General features: G+C 48.9%; 1 protein-coding gene across 3 annotated transcripts in view; it reads left to right on the plus strand.

Moving 5' to 3' along the window:
* NTRK3 (neurotrophic receptor tyrosine kinase 3) overlaps positions 1-17669 on the plus strand; it is a 456641-nt gene that overhangs the window by 202553 nt on the left and 236419 nt on the right. For all 3 annotated transcript variants that reach the window (XM_032806496.2, XM_032806497.2, XM_032806499.2), the window contains 2 exons: positions 2590-2664; positions 4241-4312. In XM_032806496.2, the coding sequence (XP_032662387.1) occupies positions 2590-2664; positions 4241-4312 (147 nt within the window). The remainder of the gene's footprint in view (positions 1-2589; positions 2665-4240; positions 4313-17669) is intronic.

A 17669-nucleotide genomic window follows, 5' to 3' on the forward strand; every position in this document is an offset into this window, starting at 1 on the left:
TTAGCTGTGACACTGAGTGCATTTCCCTGATCTGAAGAGCTCTGTATAAGCTCGAAAGCTTGTCTCTCTCCCCAACAGAAGCTGGTCAAGTGAAAGATATTACCTCCCCCACCTTGTCTCTCTGGATTAAATGTATGAGCAGGTCCTTCCATTCCTGTTATACGGTATATCTCAATCACCCCAACCAAAGCACCTCACCCCAAACCAGAGGTGGGCAAACGTGGGCCCCTCCTGCCCAGCCCCTGAGTTCTTGCCCCTGGAGGCCTGCCCCCAGCCCCTCCCCTGCTGTTCCCTCTCCCCCACAGCCTCAGTTCACCCCACCGCTGGTGCAACGGTCTGGGCGGTGGGGTTGTGAGCTCCTGGGGAAGCGCAGCTGCAGAACCTGGCCTGACCGGGTGCTCTGTGCTGCGCGGTGGCATGGATGGCTCCAGCTGGGCACCTGTCCTGGCGCTCTGGGTAGTGCGGCTCTAGTGCTGCCAGCCACCGGTGCTCCAGGCAGTGCAGTAAGGGAGCGGGGAGCAGGGGAATTGGATAGAGGGCAGGGGAGTTCGAGGTGGAGGTCAGGGGATGGGGGTGTGGATAGGGGTCAGAGCGGTTGGGGGGGAACAGGGGGTTTGAATGGGAGCAGGGGTCCTGGGGGGCAGTGTAGTAAACGTTTGTCTCAAATCTGGACTTAGAGTTCAACATCTGAGTGTTTACTGTGAATCTCCCCCAAGCTTATACCCAGCTTGGATTTTATCTCGCTGCCACCAACTAGGACTATTTAGGGTTCCTAGTTACCCCGAGTCACCCCAACCTTTCCCTGGGGGACCCCCAAGACCCAGAACCCCTGGGTCTCCCTATCTCAACGGGAAAACAAGCTCTTCCCCCTTGTCTCCTCGTTATCTGCTCCCCCGCTTCCCCCTCCCTTTTCCCTGGGTGAGCCTGGGCGATGCAGTACTTAACTCCTTGAAGGCAAAACAAAGAGGGAAATCACCCTCCCCCTGAGGCGATGCATTCAAATCTAGTAAAGCTAATATAAAGAGATTTTCCACCCCCCCTTCCTGTAGCCTCACCGGAGAAACCCCAAAAACCTCAGCCAGGTTTTAAAAAAGAACTTTATATAAAAAGAAAGAAAATACAAAACAATATTACTGCATTAAGAGATCAATACAGGCTCTTGCTTATAAGAAAATATGAATAAACAGTCTGATTTAAAAGATAGCCAAATTAAACCAGTCCAGCACATCAACACACATGTAAATACAACACAAAGCATATAACAGCCTATTTGCCTTGTTGCCTTTGTACTTACACTTTGTAGGAGAAATTAGAAAGAAATAGGAGTTAGCAGGAAAGTTGTTTCCTCCATAGCTGGGAGAAACAAAAGACCTAGAGTACACAATTCCCGCCCCTGACTTTTAAAAAGTCCAGTTCTCTGATTGGTCCTCTGGTCAGGTGTTTGGTTCCCTTTGTTCACCCTTTACAGGCAAAGAAAATTAACCCTTACCTATCTACTTATGACAGGCAGTCAGGAAGGAGGGGGGGTTGGATGGGGTGAAAGAAAATGAAAATGAGCCACCACGCAAATGGTTCTTCAGTGTCATGGAGGTCACCCTTGCAGGAGCCCACAAGTTCCCCTGCTTAGCCCAGGACCACAGACCTGCCACTGACTCCTAAGCTGTTGTTTCCTCACCTGGTGGAAGACCTGCAGGGGCTCCGCACGCTTAACTTTGGGGACACCTATGCCCTGTTATATGCAGGGGTGCCCCTTCCCCATGTGCTGAAGAGCCTACTGATTGGAAATGGGAAATCAGCTCTACCGTTGTCCATACAAATTCTGGTTGGTGGATCAGCTGTCTCGGGGGTGGAGAGCCCTCTGTCTTTTCCCTGGATCAGGCTGCTTTCGGAGCTGTCTGCCTTCCAGAAGCTTCAGACACCAGGAGCCCCAAGGTGGGCCCTTAACTCTATATGTTGTCGCGGGGCTGGACCCGTCCTAGGCCATATTGAAGACTGGGTTTTTTGAATCTGTGGGGGTCAGAGCTGAGTGCACTTGATCCCTGAAGGGACCTTATCTGTTTGTCGGGCAGCTCAGCCTTTTCCCAGTGGCGCTAGTGTCTCTCATGTGGGGATCTTGATCCTTATCTCTGCTTTACACATGGGCAGAGTGGGACACACACAGAGAGGAAGTGACTTGCCCAAAACTCCTCCCTCTCATTTGACTACATTAACCTTTAGACCCAGGTGCTCCATTGGTCCCTTAATAAAATATTAAAGGACAGGACCGGAGAAAACGCCAGGTGATGGCTTCACCCCCAAAGCTGCAGAGAATGGGAAATAATAAAAAAACCAAGAGAAATTGTTTTTTTGGGGGTTATAATGGAAACCACATGAGCTCCAGGGTGTGGGAGCAGCAGCTTATGTGGGTGTTGCAATAGTGTTTATTCCCCACACCCTCCCCATGCCTAGGGCTTTGGACAAAGCCAGAGAGTAGATGACTCCTATAGACCATTTCCTGGGTGTTGCCTGTGTCATGCAGCACTTCACCTGCATGGAACAGACTGACTGTCATGTTGTGCCTAGGGCTGAGCTTTTCCTTGCTCTCCACAGACACATAGAGAACTGGAAGAACTTGCAGACGCTGAATGCTGTAGACATGGAACTGTACACAGGACTCCAGAGGCTGTGAGTATCATGCATGGTGTGAGGGTGAGAGACCTGAAGGGTGGTGTGCGGGCAGCCAGTTCAGGTTGCAGCAGGGAAATATTGCTCCTTTCATCCTATGGCCTCTGACCTATGATGCTGAGAGCGTGACTGACTGTTCCCAGGCAGATGTAGAACCTTGCCCTTCTCCTTAACTTTTACAGCTTTCCAGTCCTAGATGGAGCCCTGGTAGGGCAAACTGTGAACTTCACAGAACTGCCAATACACTTCAATCCTAACTTCAGTGCTAACCTGGATCACCCTCTGCTTGTCCAGATCTGGGTCCATATGCTGCACTGCTCTCCTAAGATGTGAGACGCCAGTTATTTCTGTCTATCTGATTACTTACGTGGCTCCCATCACAGTAGCAACTGAGTGCTTCGCAGTCACAGCGACTGTGTCCTCCATATACCCGTGTGAGGTAGGGAAGTATTCGAACCTCCATTTTAGAGAGAGAGAGCTGAGGTAGTGATTTGTCAGTCACACGGGACGTCTGTGGTACAGTCAGGAATGGCACCCAGATCTTTCAAATCCCATTCCAGTGCCTTGAACTGGAGCCTCTCTCAAGCAGACACTGAATTATATTGGGCGATGGTTCTGTAATGTGGACAGACGTCCACCAGGAGTTAAGTGGTAACTCTCCAACCTCATTTCAGTGGGAAACCTACAGTATATCGCTCAGCTTCTTGTGCTCGGCTCCCTAGCACTGAACCAATCCTAGCACTGAACCAATCCCCAGCCTACGCAGCCTGGGCTGCTGGTTGAGATTTAGTGTAGGAAAGCTGCAATGGAGTCTGGTATCTCGTCCATAGAGGAGATTAAGAAATCATGGCCCTGGTGCTGATTTAGCTCTGCCAGAGCACAAGAGGAAGAGAATCCTTTTTGGCTCTTCTTATCATGCTGGGAAAAACTCACTTGTCTTCAAGTGCTCAAAGCAAAGAGATTTTCTCCTGGGTTAAACCTGTGTGGTGCTCCCCAAAGGATGTATATGTCTATCACAGATCTCTAGAACAATGAGCCTAAGGAAACTCTGGACCAGAAGTAGCCAGGACCAGAGGGGATGCAGTCAGGATTGAGGGACACTGGCAGAGGTGTGTTTTGGGAGCTCAGGACTGGAATAGCAGGGAGTGCGGCTGGTAAAGACTGAAGTGCATTGATAATGCTATGTGGGGAAGCCCAGGGCTGCAGTAGCAGAGCATGCTGTGAATCAGGATTGCGGTGCATTGGCAGAGCTGCATAGGAGAGGCTTACACAGCGACTGCTCATGCTACACCTGCTCTTGACAGTACTGGGTCTATCAGATTAAGTTGAGACAACCAGACTCCTCTGTATTTGTGACCTTACCCGGGTCTTCTGAGGCGAGTGATTAAAGTGTTCAATCCTCCCCATGCTCGCTAACTCCCCGAGCGTCCGCTCCTGAAACTGTCTTGCTCAGCCTGTCACTTTCAGTTTTATGGGCATTGTCTCTTGACCGTCTCCTCAAGTTTAGCAAAGGGTTTTGAGTGCCCATTGATCCTCAATCTTTACTTCATCACTGTCCTTTTAAATCTCCTTCCAGGACAATCAGGAACTCAGGACTTCGCAGCATCCAGCCGCGAGCCTTTGCCAAGAACCCTCATCTGCGCTACATGTGAGTAACATTGCCCCCCTGCCCTGCTGTTCCCTTTGGAAAGGTTATCTCCAAGGCTGTCACCGCTCGGGGGGAAGCCAGGGGCAAGGGTGAAAGGAGAGATGCAGGAGGGAGAAGGAGTGAGCAGTAACGAAAAGTGAATTAAGGAAGGGAGTAGAAGAGAAGAGTGAAGGGGATGGGGGACAAGGGCACAGAGAGGGAGGTGTGGGGAAAGTGAGGGCACTGAACAGTTCTTTCCTGCTGGGAAGCCAACACATTTAGGTGTCTAAGAACTGGGCTGGCTTTGATTGTGGATGTAACAAGCGCTTGCCTCATTAGCACCCCTGCAGCGGGCAGGGGAAGTTTCCCTTTCTGTGGCATTCAGAGGACTGTGGGGCAGGGGTGGGGTGGTGGCAGCGTGCCCTAGTGCAGAGCCTGAGCCCGCACTGCTCATTAACATTTAACAAATACAGAGGGCTTTGCAGACACAGATCTTGCTGTCGCTTCAGGCACGTGGCTGACAGCTGTGCTCCTAATTATGGACTCGTTAAATGTGCGTTTGAGGTGGGCCCAGGGCACAGATACTTCTTGCTGGAAGTTACTGGAGGATAAGGGAAGATGGTAAGGAAGTGGTGCTCTGGAATTTGGTATAGGAAGGAGGCAAGCCAGTAGGTAGCATCCAGTGTTCCAGAGGAGTATCTGGGAAGGTTGGACTGTGTCCCATGCAACATACAAGCACTGGAGGCTGATGGGTGACATTTCTCTCTTCAGAAAAGGCTGGAGTATCAGCATGTGTGCAAAGCACATCAAGGGCCTGAAATAATTTGTCTGAGTGAGTGATATGGGATTAGATCCCTCTGAGCTCCAGCATAAGGACTAGAGGTGGGCTGATTTGGTTATTGTGAGAGTTCTGGTGCACTGTGTGTGAGCCCATGTGCTTGCTCTGAATTGTGTGCTGTCAGCCATTTCAACGAAACTGGTCATAGCTTTTTAAAAAATCATCTTTCTGATTCTATGGGCATGTGTTACCACCTATACTGGCATGTTACTGGTGAAAAGAGATGGGATATACTTGCCACTTGATTGCGTGCGCAGAGCTCACGTTAACACAAATGCCTAAAAGCTTCATTGTGAAAGCTAGTTACAGTTGCTAAGTGACAGCAATGTACTTACCTAACAGGCCATTTGCAAAACCCAAGCACTTAAAATCAAACACATGAATAGTTAAGGACGTCACAGAACTTGAACTGCCGACCTAATAAACACACACTGCTCTTACTGAGCATAAAGGAATGCATAGTTCATCACAGTACAACAGTTTTAATCCTGACCCATGGATTTTTTTTTAATGTATACCCTTGGCTATTTTGGTTGGAAATCTAAATATTTTCTTTGAGATACTGTTGAATGGGGAAATTGCATAATGCATTTAGCACTGGACAGTTGAATTGTTGGGTAAAGTAGCTGTGGTTGCTATTTCTTGGGAGTAATATTGTCTATAATAGATAAGGAACATCACTATTGATTTGTGGTAATGTTGTGTAGGTGAACTTGCATTAGAGGCTGATCAATATGTGCCATTAGTGTGTACATATACAACTGTTACTTCTCTTTCAGAGAGAGCTCAGTTTTGTAGTTTGAGATTGCTGGACAGATCACTTTTATTTTGGGTCAGAGTTAAGGCTGCTGTGTGGTGATGAAATGTCTGTTTACTATGTGGGCCCTGTAAGATTTAAACATCCTTAGCTTGAGATTCCCTTCCTTGCCTTGAAGTGCTTGGGTCTGCTACTATAGGTACCTACATTGTTCAGTTACTATCCTTAACTTTTTTTTTCTTTTTTTGTTTAAACTAAGTAGCTGGGTTCTGGTGGTATGTCCTAGGCATGCTTCGTCCTTCACGTGGGAGCATGGAGCTTGAGAGGAGGAAATACATTTGTTCTTCTGACTGTTGTATTCCTGTCCAAAGAAAGCTCAGCCCCTGCTTCTGGTTGTTTGTTCAGACACATCTTCTTGCCGTAGGGCCCTCTCCATGCCTGATGGTCACGGTTACCTTCTTCTTATAGTGCCTTGGATCATCTCTGGTATTACCTGCCTGCACCCTGGAGAGCTTCCCTGGTCATCATGCCAGCCACTCAAATGAAGAGACCTCTCCTAACTCTGTCATTTCACAGTGTGAAGAGCTGTTGATTTGAAGTAAGAAAATAAAGCGTGATGATGGATGAAGCCCAGACGTTGAGCTGTCTGTCATGCTTCGCTGTTCATCTTGGTGTCTGACCTCATGTAAAGGCTGGAAGTTCTTAGCTCTTAAACTTCTTGGCCCTAGAGGAGAAGTGGCTTTAATGATAACACAAAGAGGTGATTTTCTGAGATAGCGGCATGAGATAGGTGGGGCAGGGCGGGGTTCTGAGTCCAATTGGATCAGGATTTGGGCTGCTGCTGGTTGTCTAGATGGTCTGCCCTCCCCTTTACTGTCTAAGCTTCCTGTGGCTCCCTTGTCTCGGAGTGTGGCAGGCCACCTCACCTCACCCGTTGGATCTGCCACATGAACATCTGGTGGCACTCGGGGGACCTCTCCAGAGAGACAGCATATGAGACCACGCCAGCATGGCAGGGCAGCTTTCAGGCTTCTAGCCAGCCACTGCCTGAGAAGGAGCTCAGCCTGCTGGGGACCTGACATTTTCGGAGGCAGCCTCACGTTGGAGCTGGGGATAAAAGGATTAGTGGAAATGTCACTCTGCTCGGAGTCTCAGGCTGCTATAACTGGGCTGAATGACTGGTGAGATCAAGGAATACTACCCCAGACCTCAGCAAGGGGTATGGCCTCCCTGAGCCACAGCCGCATGCACATCAGGGCCAAGGCCTGCTGGATGATGATGTCACTGTACTTGAGGCTCAGCTAGCCAAGGCTGTGAGAAGTGGAACCCAGGGGCCAAGTGAGGATGCAGCATTGCAGGGGACTTCGCCTCTTTCCCCTCCACCACCTCATTTGGGGATCTTGTCTCTGTGTGTTTGTTGGAGGTTTGGATAATTTGCAAATGGATTCTGAAGCTCCGAACACCAAGTGCTTGGCTGGTGAAATACTGAGAAGCTGAATGGGGAAGATTGAGGGGCAAGAGTGCAGGTGTGTTGGGGCCCAGGACTGGAATCGCAGGGGGTGCTGGAAGCTGGGATTGAGGGGCAGTGGCAGACTTGTATCTTGGGGAAAGCTTGCATAATGATTTAAACTACTTTACTGATTGATGGTGGGTTTTTTTTTCCCTCTCCGGGGGAAATCCCAGTACCATCCACCTCTCCATCTTTTCTCCCCTTCCACTCACAGCTTTGAGAGAAGTTTCCTCCTGTCAGACAAGCTGGGTTTCTCTGCCATTTCCCAGCTTCTTCTATTTCTGTGCCTTTCTCCCTGCATTTACAAGTCTTCAGACCCCAGCTGTGCAATCAAGATGATCACTTACTCCAGCTCTAATTGTAGGAGCTCTGGTTTGTTGGGGTTTATTTAAGATAATGGCTCTGAATGAGTTTTTTCCTGCACAGAGTAAGAAAGGGAAGGTGGAGCCATTGAGAGGTTTTGCAGTGTTCAGCTTCTTGACGTGTCTGAATATTCCAGTGCCTTCTAACGGGGGACATAGCTGCCCTTGAGTGGTCAGTTGGTCCTGCGCACAGTCCTTGGTATCTGATGTGTCTGGGGGTGGGTGGGAAGGGGCGGAGGGAGCCGTGAGCGACTGATGTAAACAAACCCTGGACTGGAGGTATATGGATCCATAAATAGCCTTAGCCTACTGTGACATACTATACCTTGGGGGAGGGTCTTGTAACCCCCATATTCTTCATCTGTATATAATTGTGATCTTACATATGAAGCATGCCTTGTCCGATATCAACGGAAAAGTTATGATCTGCTGAAAGTCATTTCTCTATCCATATATGCATATCATTAATGCATATGAAGTTATGAGAACTGTGTTATATGGTTGTCACTAAAACATGTTGTAAATTGAGGAATCAGACAGGTTTTACAAAGGCTGGTGTATCTCCACTTCCCATTGATGAAGTGGTGAACCAATTAATAAATGTGCACTACTCAAGACGGTCTATTCCTGATGTACAGTGCTGGGAGCTGGGGGGAGGATTTGGCTCTGGTGCCTTTCTCTGTGTGATTCTTGAGTGGCTCTGGGAACATTCATGCAATGTAGCTGGGTGTGTGAGGGTCCACATGCTGCTGTGCTGGGTGATAACAGCGCCTGGAGGGGTTTGTTGCTGATCACTAGCAAGGCATTGTGAGAGCCAGCCCAGGCTGGAGAGAGTTAAAGGGGCACAACACTCCCCCAGTCCCAGGCTGCGCTCCGGGGATCCTGTCACGCCCACCTCTGGGAGTGAGCAGAGCTAGGTCTCCTGGCCCATTCAGGCCTTGGTGCCACTGAGTCTGTCAACAAGGGAACAATTAGTCCCAAATGTGTTTGGGGGGTGGTTTTTCTAAAGTGGCTGTACCTGCCCCACTGGTAACTGAAGTGAGGCCACTGAGGGTATGTCTGTTCTGCAATTAAAAACCTGTGGCTGGCCTAGGCTGGCTGACTCGAGCTTGCAGGACTTGGGCTAAGGGGTGTAAACTTTCAGGCTCAGGCTGAAGCCCATTCAGGGACCCTCACACCTTGCAGGGTCCTGGAGATCAGGTTTTAGCCCAAGCCCATACTTCTAAACTGCAATTAAACAGTCCTTAGCCTGCATCAGCCGGCGCGGGCTGGCCGCGGGTTTCTAATTGCAGTGTAGACATGCCCTAACTGCTTTGTACAGAAGCTGCTGACCAGAGGGGGATAGCTTTGGGTTTGATCTGAGTCAGATCCAGACTTGTGCCTATGGTAGGTGTTTGCCAGGACTCTGGAGGCCTTGCTGTTGGGCAAGGGCCCCACAGTGATTCTAGTTCTTGGTCCCTTTACTATGCAGTCTTTGGTATCATCTTGGCTAACACCTGGCTTGCTCTGGAGATCCACTCCCCAGGAGGGGTCTACTCTGGATGCTGGGCGTCTGATGTGTACTGTGCATGGGCTTCAGTGATCCAGTCAGAGCTTTGGGACTGGGCACCAGGTAACAAGGATCAGGTCAGGCAGAGACTCCCCAGCCAAACAGTTTCCGAGCAGCTCAGTTAAGCACAGGGAGGATTTGCGCTTTATGTGATCAGCTCAGTCTTTGAACTCCAGGTCTTTCCAAGAAGCCTGTGCGATATTGTAGTGGCGAAATTTGGGGGTCCTTTGTTACTCCATGCCTCTGCCCTAGGCTCTTCTGGAGCTGGGAGGGCAGGGTTACCAAGCAGAGCTGATAGGGTGCAGGGAGCCTCTTTGGCTAACACAGCTGCCTTCCCCTCCCAAGTGGGAGAACGTGCTGCCTTTGGGTACGTCTACACTGCACGATTATTTCGAATTAGCTTAAACCGATATTACAAAACAGATCTAATAAAATTGGTTTAGCGCGTCCACAGTGGGATCCCAAAATCGATTGTTTGCGTCCATGGTCCAAAGCTACCATCGATTTCAGGAGCGGTGCACTGTGGGTAGCTGTTCCTCAGCTATCCCATAGTTCCCACTTCCGTGTTGAGAGCACAGTGCCTGATGGGGCAGAAAACACTGCCCCGGGTGGTGCTGGGTACAGCCTCACCCCTCCCTTTGTGAAGGCAGCAGACAACCCTTTGGCGCCTTTTTCGCGGAGTGCATTGAGCAAACGCCATAGCACAGCAATCTTTCCCTTTTTTTTTTCACGTGGTGGTGGGGGGAAATAAACTGAGGAGCTGTTCCCTGAACCACGCCAGACACTGTGTTTGAACCTACAGACATTGGGAGCTCAGCCAAGAATGCAAATAATTTTCAGAGACTGCTGTGGACTGTGGGATAGCTGGAGTCCTCAGTACCCCCTCCCTCCCTTCATGAGCGTCCATTTGAGTCTCTGGCTTCCCGTTACGCTTGTCACGCAGCGCTGTGTATCCTGGAGTTTTTTATTCAAACGCTTTGGCATTTCGTGTTCTGTAACGGAGCTGGATACAACAGATTTGTCTCCCCATACAGCGATCAGACCTAGTATCTCCCGTACGGTCTATGCTGGAGCTCTTTTTCGATTTCAAACTGCATCGCCAGCCGTGCTGATCAGAGCTCCACGCTGGGCAAGCAGGAAATGTAATTCAAAAGTTCGCGGGGCTTTTCCTGTTTACCTGCCCGCTGCATCCGAGTTCAGATTGCTGTCCAGAGCGGTCAGTGCTGCACTCTGGGATGCCGCCCGGAGGCCAATAACGTCGATTTCCGTCCACATGAACCCTAATCCGAGTTATCACTATCGAATTTAGCGCTACTCCTCTCGTTTGGGAGGAGTTCCGAAATCGATTTAAGGAGCCGTTTAACTCGATATTAATGACGACGTCGTGTGAACGGATACAGCGTTAAATCGGTATATCGGCCATTAAACCGATTTAAAGTCGCAGTGTAGACCTGGCCTTTGTCATGGATGTGCCATGCTCTAAGGAGCTGAGATCTCCAGTTGCTGAGGTATGTCCAAATGAGGCCCATATATCAAGGGAGCTGTGGGGGAAACCATCTCTCTGCCTTCTCCTTTTCCCCCACCACTCAGGCAGAGCTTCTGCAGAGGCCAGGGGAGACCCATTCACTGTGCTTCCATCCTGGAATTTGCAAAAGATGGAGCTGCCATAAACCCCTCCCTCCCAAAGCACAGGGCTGCCTATGCCAGGAGCCCAGAGTTCTCATTGCAGTAGGGGACACCCTCTGCATCAGTGTGGGAGAGGGTGGCTGTAGGATTTACGCTTTTCTGTCTTGTTGTCTGAACTAGACCTTCCCCCTCTTCATCCACCAAAAGATAAACATCAACCTCCACCTGCTCATATAATGTGCCCTTGGGAGAGAATAGGAAACAAATGTCCTGGGGGGACAAGGACTCTAGGAGCTTAGCTGACTGTATGAAACAAATCTGGTGGGTCTCAGTTCCTTTTTGGGGACTGGGCTACCACGAAACTCACCGCTACAAGTGATACTCAGTGGCTTTGCCATTGTGAGGGCCTCCGCAGAGAGGCCTAGGATTGGCTGGGCTCTAGAGGTTGAACTCTGTTCTTACCCCAAATGGCTCAGGGCTGAAACAGTCAATGGAGTGTGATGGCATGTAGGAAGCTCTCCCTACAGTCTGTCCCATGGGCAGAGGCCATCAGTGCCAGGGCTGCCAATCTGGCACCAGAATTGCCCCCAAGAGATAAAAAGAAAAGGACAGCAATAAAACTGAGAATAAAAACAATCGGGTGGTGTTATCTGGGGAAACCCAATCCCATTGCTATTGTCAAGGAGGTTGGGGATAGGGTCTGAGGGCTGGACTGGAAATGCAACCTAGAGAGGAGAGAAGGAACCACAGTGCCACACGCTGGTGTGTGTTAGATATTAATGTATTTGTATGTCTGCTCCATCCTTCCCATCAGGTCCATAGTTCCATGCTGGTTGGGAGGCCTGACGGTGTCACCCCTCCCTGCCATTCAGATAGGCTGATGCTGGTCCCAAAGATGTAAGTCCCTTCAGCCTCCCTTGCATCCCTTTAACAGCCAATGCTGGTCCCCTGTCCCCAGCTCCTTTCCTTGGACTAAGAGCTGAGTCCTTCCCTGTGAACCCCATCACGTTCTAGCCCCTGTCTCAGGTCACTCACTAACAGAGTGTGACTCCATCTAAACACTTTCTCGAATCATTGGCTCTCAGTCAGCCAGTCTGTAAAGCACCTGTTTGTATTTGCAGAGAATAACCGCATGCACCTTATTTATTGGCGTAGTAAAGAAAACAAATTAAGGCCCTGTAATTACAGAGTCAGGTGCGCTCTTAAATAAAGCTTAAGTAGTCAGAATTCCATTTAGACTATTAATAATTGCTTTTTCCGCCTGCATTCTGTGGCTTCTTTTCCCCCCTATCTGTCTTCTGTGCTCTCTAAATGGGTTCATAGGCCAGCCGAGACACCGTTCCCATTCCAGAGCTCTCTTTTGGCAGGACTTGCCAGTGTGGTGATGGAGGCCTTTGATAAAGCAGAGCCATGTTTTACAAACTGTATCCAGGTTGGTAAATACAAAGGACATGGAGTCTTTGTGTTGATCCTGCCCTCTCTGAGTAGCGGGGTGGTGGGGTGATAGAATCATAGAATATCAGGGTTGGAAGGGACCTCAGGAGGTCATTTAGTCCAACCCCCTGCTCAAAGCAGGACCAATTCCCAACTAAATCATCCCAGCCAGGGCTTTGTCAAGCCTGACCTTAAAAACCTCTAAGGAAGGAGATTCTACCACCTCCCTAGGTAGCCCATTCCAGTGCTTCTCCACCCTCCTAGTGAAAAAGTTTTTCCTAATATCCAACCTAAACCTCCCTCACTGCAACTTCAGACTATTACTCCTTGTTCTGATAGGTTGGCTTTTGAATGCTGCATACATAGGCTGCCTTCTGTCCCACTGTGGTTTTTTTATCTTCTCTTTTGTGTCTGTCACTTCTCTGCTCACATAGATTGGGAGTAGGCTGAAGGGGACAGACTTATGGACATTAGAGATGAGAGAGGCCCACTGGCTAAGTGTGTAGGGAACTGCTTGGCTTGGGAGGAGGATGGGGTTTATGATCCAACAGGCCTGTTCCATTGCCAGCTTCTGTGATGTAGCTAACCTAGACCGCCCTGGCCATTCACTGTGGCTTATTGATGTGAATATACTTTATGAACATGGCCTTGGCCCTACTGTCTTGGCCACGTTCTAATCTGGGAAAGCACATCCTGATTACCTGAGGTTCACTTTCTGTTTTTGACTGGATACAGGATTCTTCTCTGCCTCACTTCCTAGTCTGTTCGGTACAGTTGCTGAGTGCTATTAAAGAGCAGCTGTATTCCACCCCAGAGTCAACTGCATTCCAGCGTGAAATGAAAGAATGAGGGGTTGCATGGACAAGTGTGGTCTGTGAAGAGCTTTGGACTAGAATATTCTGGAGAAGCGTTGCAGGATTATCTCTAGATCAAGGCAGGACCATGACCCATGACTCCTCCTCCCCTGGATACCTCACAGTCTAGAGATTAGGGCTGCTGAGTCACCCTGCGCTCATTGTATTGACACTTCATAAAAGCACTGAGACACCAGAAGCACCTTCCAGCTCATACCCAGACATATTCAAGGACTGTAGACACTTGAGCCATGGTGCTTGTGAGGTTTGTGTGTCCCCTCGTGTAACTGCACAGCCTTTCCATGTGCGTTATTGTTTAAACTACTTTGCCCTGTGTGGCTGTGTGAGCTTGTTCAGGATCTCGGGCTGAATGGATAAACAAACAAAACACCAGACTTAATATTGTTTCAACGATGTTCAATTGCTTCTTACGAAAATCACTTGCCCTTATTCCCTGGGTAATGATCCTGGGCCTCTCTCTAAAACAGCCAGGCTAATCTGTCTTATAAGGAGCAAAGTCTAACTCTTCTCTCCTCCACTAAGCAGCTCCAGGGCTTCTCACTGTTTGTGATCCTGGGTGCCACACATCCTCCTTCCTCCTCCATGTTCAGTCCTTTCACATGGGCTACCAGCTGTCACCTGCACTCCTGCCAGTCTTTTCCCTCCAACCTGAATTGTAGCATAGGAACATTTCAAACAATTATGAAAAGGAATCAAATACATCCACAGCAAGTCTGTCTTTCCCCATCTCCCAGGTAATGCTTGGCATTCCTAGCTTGGTGCTATTTCCATGAGAGACATTGTTATGGACTAGGACCACAGTGTGCGGGGGATGTGATCCATTGCTGTCCGCTCTGTAAGTAAAGGTCTGATCATGCCAGTACTCAACACCTCTCAGCTCCCATTTGTGCCATAAGACGTTAAGGAGCTCAGCACCTCTTGGGAGCAGGCCCTTGAATTGTAACTTACTCACAGCAGGGTCACGTGCCCTGGTCTATTTTTCATAGATTCCAAGACCGGAAGGGACCAACCACTGTGATCATTTAGTCTGCCCTCTGGTCTAACACAGCCCATGGAACTGCCCCCAGATAATTCCTAGAGCAGCTCTTTTAGAAAAACATCCAGTCTTGATTTAAAAATGACCAGTAACAGCGAATCCACCACGACCTTTGGTAAATTGGTCCAATGGTTAGTTATTCTCACCATTAAAAATGTACACTTTATTTCCTGTTTGACTTTGTCTCGCTTTAACATCCAGCCATTGGATCGCATTATACCTTTCTCTGCTAGATTGAAGTGTCTGTTATTAAATGTGTTCCCAGTGTAGATACTTATAGACTGTAATGAAGTTAGCCCTTTACCTTCTCTTCTGTTAAGCTAAGTCAGTTTTGCCCTTTGAGTCTGTCACTCTAAGGCCAGTTTTCTAATTCTTTAATCATTTTTGTGGCTCTTCTCTGAACTCTTTCCATTTTATCAACATCCTTTTGGAATTGTGGGCACCAGATCTGGACACAGGATTCCAGCAACGGTCGCACCGGTGCCAGATACAGAGGTGAAATAACCTCTCCACTCCTAATCCAGATTCCCCTGTTTATGCATCCCAGGATCGCATTAACTCTTTCGGCCACAACATCACACCGGGAACTCACGTTCAGCTGATTATCTGCCACAACCCCCAAATCTTTTCCCGAGCCACTGCTTCCCAGGATAGAGTCCCCCCACGGCGTAAGTATGACCTACATGCTTTGCTAGTAGATGTCTACATTTAGCTGTATTAAAACACACATTGTTTGCTTGCGCCCAGTTTACCAAGGGCTCCAGTTCTTCTGTAAAGAGTGGTGCATGTCTGTGGTTCCCTAGGTATAATAAATAGTAAAAAGGTTCCCTCTGATTCCGTACCTCCCCCATGCCCTCCTCCCTACTTTATCCCCTGCGTGCTGGCATAGCACTCTGCCTAGCCGCTATGCTAATCAGCAGCAGTGGCTGGATGGCATGTTTTTTTTTTTTCCGATTGTTACTTCAGACTGAATCAATTTGGAGCATCTCCTCATTCAGCTGGAACAGCAGCACAGGCAGGCTCTGTATTTTAGCAGCCTCCGCTCTCAACGCCAAAGGGGGGACCCATTCCGTGCAGACATCCGTCAGTCTGCATTCCAAAGGCAAAGTAGTGAATTACTGACTGCAGTGATAGTCTTCAGCATCTCTGGTTATAAATGCCATCCACATTTAAAGCACTGCACAAGCATCCTTACCATGCCTTGGTAAGGCTGGCAGGGGAGTGTTAGCCCTGTGTTTCAGATGGGGAATGGAGCTGCAGAGATGTGAAGTGATTTGCCCTAGGCTACACAGTAAGGACTGAAGCTGGGGACCTCATGCCTCTTAGACGTGTGCTCTCTGCTGCTGGCCTGGCTGCCTCCATCAGAATCCAAACCTGCCTAAGAACTCATATGTTCTACAGTAATACAGAGAGGAGAGATGATCATGTCGTTAATGCACTATAGTAGGACTTAGGGATATGGATGCTGATCCTGTCTTTGCCACAGACTTCCTATGTGCCATTTGGTGAGTCATTGATCTCTGTGTGTCTCCATCTCTGTCAGATGGGGATAAGAGTACTTTTGTTCTCTAGTCTCTGTAGGCCCTAGCTCTCTGGGGCTACACCTGTGCAGCACCTACAACAATGGAGCCACAAGCTGGTGGGGCCTCTAGATGCTACTCTAACAGATGAATTATAACAATGGTGATGTAAAGAATGTGTCCCATTCTGTTCAGGTCCTTGTATCTGCCCATCACTGTGGTGTCTGAGCTCTTCAGAATTTTCTCTCTCTCTCACACACTACCTTGCTCTGAACCTTTTTGAGGCATTGAACCACCACATCCAGTTAAATCACACAGGGGTGGTGATGTTCCTTACTCCCTTGGACCTTCTGGTTTCATGCCACGCTTCCTTTTTGAAAAATGATCAGTTGTCTTGCTGGCAAATGGACGAAACTGGGAGCTGTCACTTCATCTCCCAAGAGACAGCAAACAAATGTGGAAAGACCTGATTCCCGCAGGGCTTGGTATGGAGGTCCGTGGGCGATAAGGGCCAGAATTCACTCCCACACCCCTGTGGCCAGTGGGGAATAGCATTTCAGAGGCGGCCTCTGGTAGCCCACTGAAGACAGAAGCACCTTGCTTGACTGCAGAAAACACAATAGAGTATGCTAAGTGGTTGTGATGGGGAGCCATATCCAGCCTCCCAGTGTGAGTGGGAGGTGCCCTTGGGGGCACGAAATGAAGAGGACTGGCCTCCAAGGGGGACTTGGAAGACACCTTAAAAGTGAGTGGGAGGGAAGATCCATCACTGTAGGAGCATAATAAAATGTTGAGGGACTTCACAAATGATCTCATCTGGGTTTTACAAGAATACTGCCTTGCTAACAACATGACGGTGGGGTAGATAGAGGTGTAGCGACAGTAAACAGAGCTCCTGAGAAAGAGGCACATTCAAAGAGTGTGTTGTTTAAGCAATAAGGCATGACCGGGTGTGAATGATGGGGCATTAATTCAGACCTGGCACAATCACATGCAAGAATTTAACATACCATAACTTTCTCACTGGCACATTTTATTGGAATTGTAACATGGTTTTATAAAATTCTAAGTTTTTTCCCCTCCCACTCCCTATTTATATATGTTAAAAGCTGAGTGGTGGCTTATGCAGGACGTGGGAGACAGTGTGACATACTTTATTAGCCCATCTGTGCGAGCTCACAGTGGGGTTATAGCATCACAAGGAGCCCTGGCTGGACTTGCCTTTGCATTGTCTTTCCGGTTACGTATGCAGTGAGTGTCAGCAGTAATGTGGGATAAGTTGTGGTGGCAGACCTGATCCCATGGAAGTGTGTGTTTCCACTAGAGCCCCTCTCAGTCAGGAATGTGAACAAACGGTGACGTGTGTGGGGGTGTGTTTACACTGGATCCCCAGTGCACTGGTATATGGTTATTCCGGGTATCTTGCACTCTGAATACACTTACACCCAGTGAGGTGCATGTTTACTTCTGATCCATTGCTCTGGGAGTCTGGTGCCTGAGTCCCTTAGCTGCAGCATGTTACCTCTGCTTGCACCTGCGATAGGACCAGTGCCATTCAGCACCAAGGCCAGAGCATGGAGCAGAGCCCCTCGGCCTCCCATTAGAAAAAAGAAGAGCAGTAAGAGCCATGCTAGGCTTTCAGAGCTGGTTCCCTCCATATTCACCTGCCTTTTTTCCTCTCCTAGCTCCCTCTTCCTAGTGCTCCCACTGCTGGCACATGATCAGTATTTTGCAAACAGAGCCCTAGTGGTGAACTTGCAGCTGCTCACATCTGACTAGCAGGTGTCTGTTTTTCTTGTCTGTTTCTAGCAGCTGGATTTCTGGGGGCAGGAGGAAGAGCTCCCCATGGCTCCAGAGTAACAGGTGCAAGT

Source organism: Chelonoidis abingdonii, chromosome 9 (assembly GCF_003597395.2).
Source record: "Chelonoidis abingdonii isolate Lonesome George chromosome 9, CheloAbing_2.0, whole genome shotgun sequence".
Classification (NCBI taxonomy): domain Eukaryota; kingdom Metazoa; phylum Chordata; order Testudines; family Testudinidae; genus Chelonoidis; species Chelonoidis abingdonii.